At 35.3% G+C, this 12,290-nt stretch overlaps 1 protein-coding gene across 12 annotated transcripts in view; it reads left to right on the top strand.

Moving 5' to 3' along the window:
* The window catches only part of LOC136876182 (coiled-coil domain-containing protein AGAP005037), a 1,087,707-nt gene extending 1,081,021 nt beyond the window's left edge, over positions 1-6,686 (top strand). For all 12 annotated transcript variants that reach the window (XM_067149908.2, XM_067149917.2, XM_067149915.2 and 9 more), the window contains one exon: positions 3,404-6,686. In XM_067149908.2, coding sequence (XP_067006009.2) covers positions 3,404-4,588 — 1,185 coding nt within the window. In that variant the 3' untranslated portion in view covers positions 4,589-6,686. The remainder of the gene's footprint in view (positions 1-3,403) is intronic.
* The last annotated feature ends 5,604 nt before the right edge of the window (positions 6,687-12,290 follow it).

The following is a 12,290-nucleotide window of genomic DNA, read 5'->3' as shown; positions in this document are numbered from 1 at the left end:
AGAGTACAGGAATGTTTGTCCTGCAAGTTCTGAAGCAAATATTTAAAGCTGATAACTTAAAATTGACTGCCACTTAATGAAGGGTAATGGAAAGAATGAACTGAAATTCTGGTTTAAAGAAGTTTTCTTCCCACATTCAGATGACAGTTACACCCTGTTCATTGACTTCTGGGGTCTTGATATCATTCTGCACTTTATCTTGGTTTAAATCTTCTTCAAAGATGTTATCTGTTTCTTGTCCTTCTATTCTTATATGTTCGTTATCATTTACTTTGTCATTCAGTTTAATTCTTTCGGCCATTTCTTTACCATTGTCCTCGCTAATTGGAAATCTGATTCCTTGTTTCTCCATATCAATCGTCATTCTCGTTACCATCATGAAATCAATGCCTAAAATGATGTTATATTTAATTCTATTAATTATCATGAATGGGTGTTTGAAATTTCTGTTTCCTGTTCCAATCCTCAGATATGTTTGCATCTTGCATTCCACAGTTTTGTCTGGAATAATTCCCCTAATTTTATTCCTGATACTGGTATTGTCGGTAATTTAACTTTTCTCTCAATTTCTTGAAATAGTGCTTGAGATATGACTCTGATATTTGCTCCAGAATCTATTAAGCAATGGGTCCTCATTCCATTTATTTTGACTATAGTTATTGGTAAATTAAACTGCTGTGTCCTGGTATTAGCTATGATATCATTCATCATTTCATCTGGTCTTTTTTCCCATGACTTGACTTGCGCAATGATCCAACTTGAAATTTTGTCATTTTTCTCTTCCTTAAAATTTTCTGTGTCCTTAACTATTCTAAAATAGGCATTTTTTTCCTTTTCATATGCCTCTGATTTAACATTAAAATCTTGAGCACTAGAGTTGTCTATGCTCTTCTCTTTCTTTGCGCTTGTGTCTTTGGACTTCAAGACTTTCTGCACCCTCTATATTGCCATTGACATCTTAATCTTTGATGGCTTGTTCCCATATCTCTTTGTTTTGGGTAGCCTCTCGAAAATCCAATATCTTACCTCTTATTCGTATACTCTCCTTGAAATTTCGTTCTTGCCTGTCGTCATACATTGGTCTTCTTCTGTAGTTGAACTGATTTCTGTTCCCCTTAAATCGGTTATTGGGTCCATAGTACGGTATAAATTTATTGTTTGAATTATGCCTCTCATAATGATCGTCTCTTTTACATTGGCAATCTATTCTGCTCTCTTCTCCCTTCTCGTTCATGGCATATGCAGTTTTGTTGTTGATGTTCTTTCTTCAGTTAATATTATTACAATTATTTCTTGTACTCTTGTTTGAGACTGGTGATAGAAAAGAAACACTTCTAAGTGTTACACAAACAAGCTACAGTGAAAGTGTTCCGTGTATATAATTTCTTCAAGTGCGAGTCAGAGGCAGCATCTGAAGCTGTTTGAGAAGCATATCCTGGCATTTGCAAATATCAGGAAAGAACAGCTGAGGCATGCAGCATAGAGTTGAGAACTGTGAAGAGGATTTCAAATTAAGGAAATTTTTCTATTAAAGACAGCGGATCAGCTACTTTTAAGTCACCAGGAGAGCAACGTAAGCATAATAAAGAAGTAAGCAAGCTTCACTAAAAACGTTTTGCAGCAATTCATTTTTGGTACATGTGCTCACATGGCAGGTACTTAGGTACTGAGCCTTTCATTATCATTTGTGAATGTAATCCATCCTAGTTAAACAGTGAAGGTGACAGCATGGTGGCCTCAGTTTGAACTATGAAAATACATTATTATTATTATTATTATTATTATTATTATTATTATTATTATTATTATTATTATTATTATTATTATTATTATTATTATTATTATTATTATTATTATTATTATTATTATTATTATTATTATTATTATTATTATTATTATTATTATTATTATTATTATTATTATTATTATTATTATTATTATTATTATTATTATTATTATTATTATTATTATTATTATTATTATTATTATTATTATTATTATTATTATTATTATTATTATTATTATTATTATTATTATTATTATTATTATTATTATTCAGAGAACTGTTAGGGTTGTCATCATTTAACTTGGTACAAATGCATTTCATTTCATCATGTCCCTTGTCTCATAGCTACTGACTTGGTTGTTATGTGGCTTACATATTAACGTGTGAAAGATCTTTGAAATTGAAAGTATTCCTTGTGGTTTCATTTCCACATTTACCATAGGTCCCTTAACTTATGATCACAACATTTTAATCATGTAAAACTGCAAAACTTGTAAAATGCAAACTTCTTTTCTTGCTCACTTGCAGCATAGCTGCTCATGTGTAAATGAAAAGAGAGAAGAGATAGTTCATGAAAGCGAGATCATCTGTGTCACTCAGCACAAAGCACTCTCACTCACCTGCCTTCATGTATGCTCCTTGCTTTAATAGTTTTGAGTCTTTATACATTCAAGATTTTTTTTAAAGGTGGAAAGGAGGAGAGAAATATACATGAAGGATAAACACAGTGAGAAGTCAATGCAAGTGAAAGAAGGGACAAGGATAAACATTAAATTTTGAAAGGACCAAGAAGGACTTAACATCTTGGCACATTACTGCCCAAATAGGCAGGGTCCCTTCTTATGAATCGTACTGTTTTGGATGTGCAGTATGTTCATAATCTAGTTCACTTTGCATTGCATTATCCTCACCATAAGTTTCTTAAGCTTTTGTGTTTTAATATATATTTTAGTTTTGTTAGTGGAAGTTATGCAGAACCTTGGATGTCTTCTGGATCACAGAAAGGCTTTCTATATCTCCAGCAGCGGCCAATCTAAATGGGACAGGGTGGGTTCATGGCAAATGTTTACAATTATACAGTGAAAGACGCACATTGGCATTGTCTTACTAGTGTATACCTTGAGGAAGTACCAGTCAATGGATTTAGTTTCAACACTATTCTCTGTTACCCAGACTTGAGCATTCCCAGTATGATGGCAGGCAGCTACCACTGTAGATCACCTAAATAGCTTTGCTGTACAAGAGACAAACATATTTTTAAAAACTCATTAGCTGTTTAGCATCTTCCAAGTCCAATCATCTGAAGTTTCCAGTAACACGTATACTAAATTATACAAAGGTTGTAGAGAGAGCAGAGTGTTATGAACATGACTGTAGTGATGAAGCAGCTGTGAAAATGAAGTATAACAACACTATCATTATTGTATATAGACCTTACTGTCCTTTTCTTGAATTTAACTTGGTTGTCAGCAGGAACTAAAATAAGAAAATAGGAAGACATGAATTTACTAGAAGAATTCTGTGACAGTTTTATGTAGTTATGACTTAGTGAAAATCTCAGTATATATGATATATAGCATAACTTGTACTAAATATATGCTTTGTGTATGTTATTAGACCAGTACCATTCCAGCGCGCGGTGTCTTGGCGCCCTCAGTCGGCAGCGGAAGCGACATCTCCCTCTCTCGCCAGCGTCCGGAGAACGCACTCGACGCTCTGCTAGACGAACTGCAAACTTTTGCTCGGCCACCTCACAATCCTACGATGTCTGAAATTGGTCGTAAGGGCAGTATAGATTCAGCTCATCCTCCTTCTGGTCCATCATCTCTCCCTGGCACATCCTCCTTACGTAGATTACATTCATATCCAAGCAGTTCTGATGGTGGAGGTAATTCTCCTCCAACTGTACCTTTGTCTCGTCTTCAAGTAACAGGTCCTGCCGATCCTCCCAAATCCCCAGCTACCTCACCAAAACCTCCTGTTCCTGAACGGAACTCAGAACTTCTCTCCCATTTAGCTGGTCGTCGGGTTCCACCACCTCCTCCTCCTCGCACTAGTTCACGGTCTCCTCTGGCATCTCCAACCAGTCCTTCACTACCTCCAAGAGGCCAGCACCCACCAAATCAACCTCAGATGGGAGTTGGAGGCGGAACTCTCTTAAGAAGAGGAGGACCTGGAAGAAGCAGTTTACGAGAGCCTCTTCGGGGTTCCCCGGGCATATCACTACCTCTCGAGCCTAAGCCTCCATCAGAAGAGACTGGCAACACTCTGGGGAACTTCAATCCACTCTCTGCCAGCAACAGTTCAAGTTGCGAGAGCGTAAACTCGCAGGAAGGCCTACAAAATAAATCTGGCAATAAAGCAAGACAAGAGATCCTCGAACAGAGACACCAGGAGTTGTTGCGTAAACAGCGAGCTCTGCAGGAACAATATGCACGCCTTCAACAGCTTCAGCGTGGTGGGGCTGGTGGTTTGACTGTCATTCCACCACCTGATCTTTTGTTGAAAAAGACAGGCAGTGAAAGTAACCTGTTGGCTAAGATGGGATTGGGCCATGGACTAACTGCAGCTGCTCCCATCTCTGGTTCATTGACTCACCTTGCAGCTGTTGCTGCAGCAAACCAGCAGCCTATCATGCAACCATCAGGCCAGCAGCAGCAGCAAAAATCAGAGTCTAATACATCATCAGCAACAGCAGGAACAACAGCAGAGGCAACATCAACAGCTCCTGCAATTACATCTGATGCAACTACTACAACCACTACCACTACAAACAAGATCTATGAGACAGATATTCTGTGACTAAACTTCAATTTAAGCATAGTTGTATTAATAAATATAGTAATAAGAAACGTTGATAACTTGGCAGCAGTCAATTTTCTTGTTTTGCAAATGTTCTGTTTTTATGTTATGTATTTTGTTTATGGAGAGGTTGCAAAAGAATACATGAGAATTACTAGTAAGATAGATTGTAGGGTGACAACGGTAAGATTGTTAAGTAAGAAGTTTTTGAACATCTTTTCATTACGTATAAATAAGGAGGTGTGTGGAAGTAGACAAACATTCACTGCTAATGTTAACGATTAAATGGTATGTAAAGTGATGTGACAGATATATCTTTTGTTATTTTCTTTATTTGTTTACTCTTATAGCAAGGCTGGTGTTTGTGAGATGTATCAACACAAGATAACAAGGAAAGAAGTCTTTATTGTCAGCTCCTTAACTTCATCCTTCTTTTTGCAGCTTTCAGTCGTGTGCGATTCAACCAATAATTTGTTTTTGACACTGTTCGATTTGATGCTTTGTTATGTGTCATGAGAAGTTTCAAGTTTTGTAAGACTTTATAAAGTGATGTTTTTAAATATTCTTTAGAATATCCTATATTCTTGTTTGAATATACAAACAAATATTCTTATCCTATAACAATTGTGCCAACCATCGTGACATTCTTTCATTTTAAGTTATGAAAACAGAAGTTTAAAAAATAAGAAATGTGTATAAACATTTCAAAACTATGTTACCAAAGACAGCAATTGCTAACAAGGACACGCTAGTGTTAACACATAACAAGGCTGTACAGGCATAAAAAATAACAGTTGATGGAGGGAATAATATCAGAAAGTGGTTTTTTTTTTTTCCCCTCTTGATATGAAGGTACAGTTGTGAAGTAATGTGGATTTATACAAGATTTCATATCGATTTCGAGGGCTCTAGGACAGGAGAATATTCACATGAATACACCAAAGTAGTGCAAGATAATTGTTTTTATTCATGTTTATTCATTATTATTTTCCTTCATATTTTGAAGGTAAAATGAGGACAACACAAGTTTTATCAAGCAGAACCGAAGTACTTACTACTTCCTTGAAAGAAAGTATATTTGCTCAAATCAAACTTCATGTTAATTGTTATAGTAAGAGAACCAAACAAAATGTATCAACAACTCTTTTAATTTCTGAATGTATGATTGCAACTCCTTATCCCAACTTCACCAATTACTGGGTACTCACTACAGGCCTTCTTTCCCAAAATCCTCTGTAAAGACCCTAATTTGTTGTGTTTAATAGTAACAGAAGGAGGGGAAAACTGAAAGTGAAAAAACTATTAAAAGCTGTTAGTACGAAGTGAAACGATACTGATTAGAATTTTAGGTGTTTTGAACATTTTTGTCAGCTTGAAAAAAGAAATTTTCATGAGATAGTTGGTATTTTATTGTATCATTTACTTGTTTAGAAATGATTTATTTGAAAGCACCTTATACAGTAACTCTTAGCATTTATAAATGCCATGCTAAGCAACTGACAACTATGAAATGTTCACTGTAAAAGTACTGTATAATTTATTCAATGAGCACATATTGAATGGAAAATCAAAGTGGAGTATAAAAAAAGAAAAAAGATAAGAGTATGACAATTTACAAAATATTAACTCCAGTCCTTTCCTAATGTGAATCTTGTGTGATGTTTCAAAATGGCCTCATTACAAAATGTTATTGATGTTTACTGCCTTCATTACTTAGTTTCATCCATGTTGTTTTGAAACCAAATAAGGTAAACCTTTGAAAGTTCCTTTTAGAGCCAAAGTTTTCTGGCCTGATAACTCCATTCATACGGTAACCTATATTCTTTAAAATTTTGTGGTCATTTATTTATGATTTTACTCTCAGGTTCTGTGCTTTTGTCAATGAATATTAAAAGAATTCTAAAGTTAAGTAAATATTAAAAAATAAACAATAATTTTAGTACCGGTACCTATCAGGTTTTGTAAAACATGACCCATTGTTTGCTTGTGAGTTTTCCTTCCATATTGTAGGGATCATAATTTATTGATGCATTAATTGTTATCTCTAGTTAATTGTAAATGTTTGTAATTAATCAAGTAAAATGGGAAAAAAAGTGAATATATTTAAAAGAGTGATTAATTGAACACCCTCTAGATATAGATTGTAGTCTGGGAAATTAATATACACATCTGCCCAGAGACAAATCCTTGATTTCCCTTTTAAACTTACAACTGAATTATTTGTATTTATACTGAACAAAACTGTATAATAATACATGACTCGAGGACATTCAATATTTGACGTAAGTATATTTTCCATGACCATACTTGTCTACTACTTAATTTACTTTGATGTTACACCGAGCATAGAAAAATCATGATTTTACTATCATAAATATCTGAGGTAAATGATATTTCATTTTCAATGGTCCACTAAATAGGCACTAATCATATAATCATGTTGATGGTAGTAGTAGTAGTGGTAGCAGCAGCAGTAGTACCGGTACACCAGGGAATTCACAGGCTGTAGGAGGTCTCGTGTGACCAATTGGGGCTGAGGACCTCCAGGTAGAGTAGAGCTTCCACAAGAGATAATGAGAGGAACTTACCACTCTCCGCCAGCCAATTGAGAGGGCTTTTAAGGGCATGTTAAAGAAAAAATGAAATACAGAAGACAACAATGAATATTTTGCACTGAGATTTATCTCTTAACAAAAAAGTTGTATGAGAAATGCTTATGTAATTTTCAGACTCCATCCAGAGATCGCTTGTCCATCGAAAAATACCACGTTGCAGTCTTTTACAGAAGGGCAAGAAACAGGATCTGTTTCTGATGAGGAAAACAATGTCCAATATCTGGCTGAAGAGATGCTTCAAGAATTTGAGTCAGAATGGAAACGATCTGGAAAAAAGAAAAACTCCATGGCTTGCGCAAAAATGTGGCATGTCTGAACATTCTATTGTTTCAAGTTTCTTCCATATAAAGAGTCACCAACTCATAAATTAACCTGAACCTCCACAGATCCAACTACGAACTTCAATTTTATAGGTGGATTTTGCTGTGTGTGCACAATAGAATTGTGGACCCCATACTTCTTTTATGAGCAATGAAACTTGGGTTCATTTTTGTGGATATGTGGACCCTCAGAATTCACGGTATGGAGACACCAAAAATCCATGTGCAATTTACCAAGTCCCCTTACAAGAACAAATGGTTGAGGTATGGAGCGTGATTAGTCCAAATTGGATATTAGGTCCTATATTTTTTTCATGACTCCGAGTTTGGAGCACTACATGAATGGCACTTTGAAGTCTTTCACTGAAATGCAAATGGAAGAAGAGAAACAATAAGCATACTTCCAGCAGGATGGCACAACTGTTCACATGTCAGCTCTGTCAGTGGAAGTTGTTTGTGGGATTTTGAAAAAATTAGTAATTAGCTGTGGAATTTGGCCTCCATGTGTGCCAGACTTACCTGTTAGTGATTATCTTCAAGATACCTTCAAACAAAAAAGTGTATAGAAATAACTGTAGCACTCTTCAGGCTATCAAACAAGAGATCACAAGTGTAAAACACAATATAAACCAAGATGAACTGCAGTGAGTTTTCCTGAATTTTCTGTAGCACTTGTTCTTGAATACGAATGGTGAACATTTTCAATAGCTGCCGTGAAGTACAGGTAAGGCGAAAGTTTCAGTGTCATAAATTGTGAATTAAATCCTCTTTCCTGACTGCCCACCTGCTGGCCTTGTCATAACATGAAAGCAAATCATGGCCACTTATTGTTTACCCTGTCACAATAAAATGGTGAATAGTGAGCTATTATCGGCAGACTAGGGCAATTCAGTGAAACAAATATTGTGCGTGCGTGCGGTTGTTTGTGTTTTTTTTTTTTTTTTTTTTTTTTTTTTTTTTTTTTTTTTTTTTTTTTTTTTTAGCCGTTGATTACTGTAATGCATTTTGTTGATGAACAGTCTCCTTTTACATGTTCGTGTTCAATAGTATTGAACAGTGCAGTTTTCTTATGTATCCTTTTCTTTTGCTTTACGTCGCACTGATGGTCTTATAGCGGTGATGGGATAAGAAAATGCTAGGAGTAGGAAGGAAGCAGCCATGGCCTTAATTAAGGTACAACCCCAGCATTTGCCTGGTGTGAAAATGGGGAAAGCACAGAAAACCATTCATTTCTTCGTTCATTCATTCATTCATTCATTTATTTATTTAGCTTCCATAGACTGTATAACTACATATTTTGAAATATGCCAACAGTGTGGGAGTTGATATAGATGTTGATTCCCATAGGGAACCTGAAATATTTGTCGCAAATGAGTAAATTTATAATGGCCTACTAATATAAATGGTCCGTTATTGGTATTAATGCTAACAATAATATATGCACAATAATGAACATTTTGAAAAGAAAAAGAAAAAAGCAAGAACACCAAATACCTCAATGTTAGGACAGCACATCCTAATTTTTAAAAATCATAAATAATATTAATAATCAATATTTACAAAATAAAATAAAAATCTGTGAGTATGGTGTTAACAATACATACATAATCAATGTAACATTAACATATTATTAAGGCTATATACTAGATATTAAGAACGTTTACAAGTTAATAAGTAATAGCATCCTTAGCAGCTCTTCATCATGTATTCTTCTTTACTAGAGAAGAAGCTACTCAGCAGGAGAATTTTTTAAAGCTGTGCTAAATAAACTGATGGGGCTAATATCCAATATCCTTAATCTTATTTGGAAGCTTATTATATAACCTGATTCCAACAGAGTCTACATGTCTCAAGGCAATGTTTTTACTCTTGTGCTCGATAAAAATATTATTTCTTGTTCACATCTGGTAATTGTGATTGTCAAAATTCTTTCTGAAGTGATCAATTTTTTTTTTTTTTTTTTTTTTTTTTTTCACGTGTAGAATGCATCGCATGATGTATCTGCTTGGTACTGGGAATATCCTTAGTCTCTAAAATAATGGTCTGCAATGATCTAACCTGTTACGTTTTGATATAATTCTGATAGCTTGTTTCTGTATTTGAAAAATAACATCAAGATTTGATTTGTAGCAGCCCCAGAGACCAATAGCATAAGTGATAACTGAATGGAAATATCCAAAATATGCTATTCTAACATATTCTTCACTACAACTATTAGACAAAATCCTTAAGGCAAAACAAACAGAACTCAGAGACTTCCCCATTTTTTTAATATGACAATCCCATCTTCATTTTTCATCTATATGAACACTCATCTGACAGTGGAATTCAAACCCACTATCTCCCGGATGCTCTCATGCTCTTATGGCCACTCTATAAAAACTAAATTTGAATGTGTTGTATGCACACTGTGTTCTACCATGGTGAGTCTGTTCTAAAACTTCGAAACTAAAAACATTTTGGTGAATACAGCACATTTCATACATGTCAAAGTGGCATTGACAGGTATTAAAGGCTAAGTTTAGAACAGAGTATCCTAGGATATCGGCTAATAAAACTTAAGTCCGAAGTAGTTCCATACATTATTATTGTGTTTTGATAGGTGTTAATCAGAAATGTACACCACTATTAATGCCAAATATCTTCTTTACGTTACTTAGATTTCCTGACATAACAGGCCAGGCCTTTACAGCTCGACTTTGGAGTCCTTAGGCCATTGAGGAGATATGTTTAGCAATAATTGATTTCTGTTAATTGTTCATGTACCAAACGTACTGTGAACATTAATAATTTTTATTTCACTTTTTTAGTGTGTTTCACACAAACACAAAAACTTACAGGAAATGATGCTTTAAATTTCTCCTTTGCAATGTCTGGCTTGTCCACTACCCTCCCCTACATGTGCTGAGTCACACAATGCACACTACTGTATTGCTTGTCATTTGCACAGCACATGTAAACAGCCAATACCATGCGGTGCTCAGTCACGCACACATGTCGCTAGCAGAGATTCTGATCATTTCTGCGTACCTCATGCAGTTTCCTTGGGAACTTTGAATGCTAATGTTAACACTCTTCACTGCTAACGTTCTGTTGTGAATTCAGTGCACTACATTGCAGGACATAAGAGATATGAATCAGTTACTCCTGGCGATTATCATAGGTTATAAACTTCATGGTTCTGACCCGTATTTAATTGGAAGTACAATATAATTATTAAATTAATGTAGTAATGGTCCACCTTTCAATACTATAATATGCAATATTCTAAATTAATTAATTAAGGACTAGTTTCTCCGTCAGCTAGTGGTTATTTACAGTGGTGTCCCATGGCTTGCATATGGCTAACACCACTCAAATAGGTGATGAACTACAGGAGCAACATTTACCAGTTCCCATTTACTATTGAAATATTAATGATTAGCAGTATTAGAACTAACAGTTCTGTGTATATACTTGAAATAGTCTCGATGATGAGCATACCTAAGATGCTAGAACCTAGTTTATTTTCAAATTTCATAATAATTTCATCCCAGTTTTTAATGTCAATTTGTATATATTTGTTTCATTTGTTTTATGTCACTTGTGTGCATGTACATTTGTTTAGTTATTAGATGTTTTACATTAAGGCTGAAGATGGCCAGCCCCAGCTGGCCAAAACTAGTCCCTAATTAATGTAATTTAGAATATTGCATATTATAGTATTGAAACGTGGACCATTACTACATTAATTTAATAATCATATTGTCCTGGCTATTACCAAACAGTTTAGGAAAAAAAATGGATGACAGATCCTCTCTTAAATTGTTGGGTTTATTGTGCCCATAAATTTTCTGTAACTTATTTTCAGACATCCTGTATAAGTGACAGATAAGACAGGGTCTGCTCTATATTTATCCGGTTCATCAGATTTCTCAGTGACGCTGAATATACTGCCGATTACACAGGAACTGATCCAGCCTGTGAATTCCCCAGCGTTTTAGGTTTGCCCCTCACTGCAGCTGTAGTAGTAGTAACAGCAGCAGCAGTAGTAGTAGTAGTAGTAGTAGTAGTAGTAGTCATTTCTAATGCCTTGGTTTGAGCAGACAGATATTGTTTTATGCAAGATTTCTTGCATATTAGCTCTTGAACATAGAATTTTCACAACCACATTATTTCCATGCAATGTTTTTCAGCTATTAAGGGCGACTTGTATGTGTACAGCAAAATAAATGACACTGAAATTATTACTCATCTGCTGCCCACGTTTCCTTAGCAATGAAGTATGGCATTTATTTATCAATGTTAGCTGTTGTTGACAAGTCCTGTCGTACAGAATCAGTCTTATTTCAACAAAAAGTGAACAACAGTGCATCGTAGAACCATCATTACAAATTAGAATCATGGACGAATTTTCCAACAGGTGTTACGTGTCCAAGCCTTTATTTTGTCAAGGATGCTGCACAGAATCCAACAACAGTGGACCGGATAGTCTATGGAGACCTCATTTATGTGGGATTCGTGCAGTTTTTATCGTGCCAGAAACTTACCCCTCGAATGACAATGGATGCAGCAAGATGCAGCTCCAGCACACACGGTGCTTCTGCAAGGATACTTTAAAGAGCACGTAATTTCTCATGGAACTCCATTTCCACACCCTTTCTACTCCCCAAATCACATGGCCCCAAATGCTTACATATGGGGCTTGTTTGACATAGGTGGTGTGCTGTAAAAATAACACCACCACTACTACCACTGACTAAATTTATATTTCTTTTTGCTCAACAA

This window comes from Anabrus simplex, chromosome 6, assembly GCF_040414725.1.
Source record: "Anabrus simplex isolate iqAnaSimp1 chromosome 6, ASM4041472v1, whole genome shotgun sequence".
Taxonomy (NCBI): domain Eukaryota; kingdom Metazoa; phylum Arthropoda; class Insecta; order Orthoptera; family Tettigoniidae; genus Anabrus; species Anabrus simplex.
This window is presented reverse-complemented; position numbering and strand designations above follow the sequence as displayed.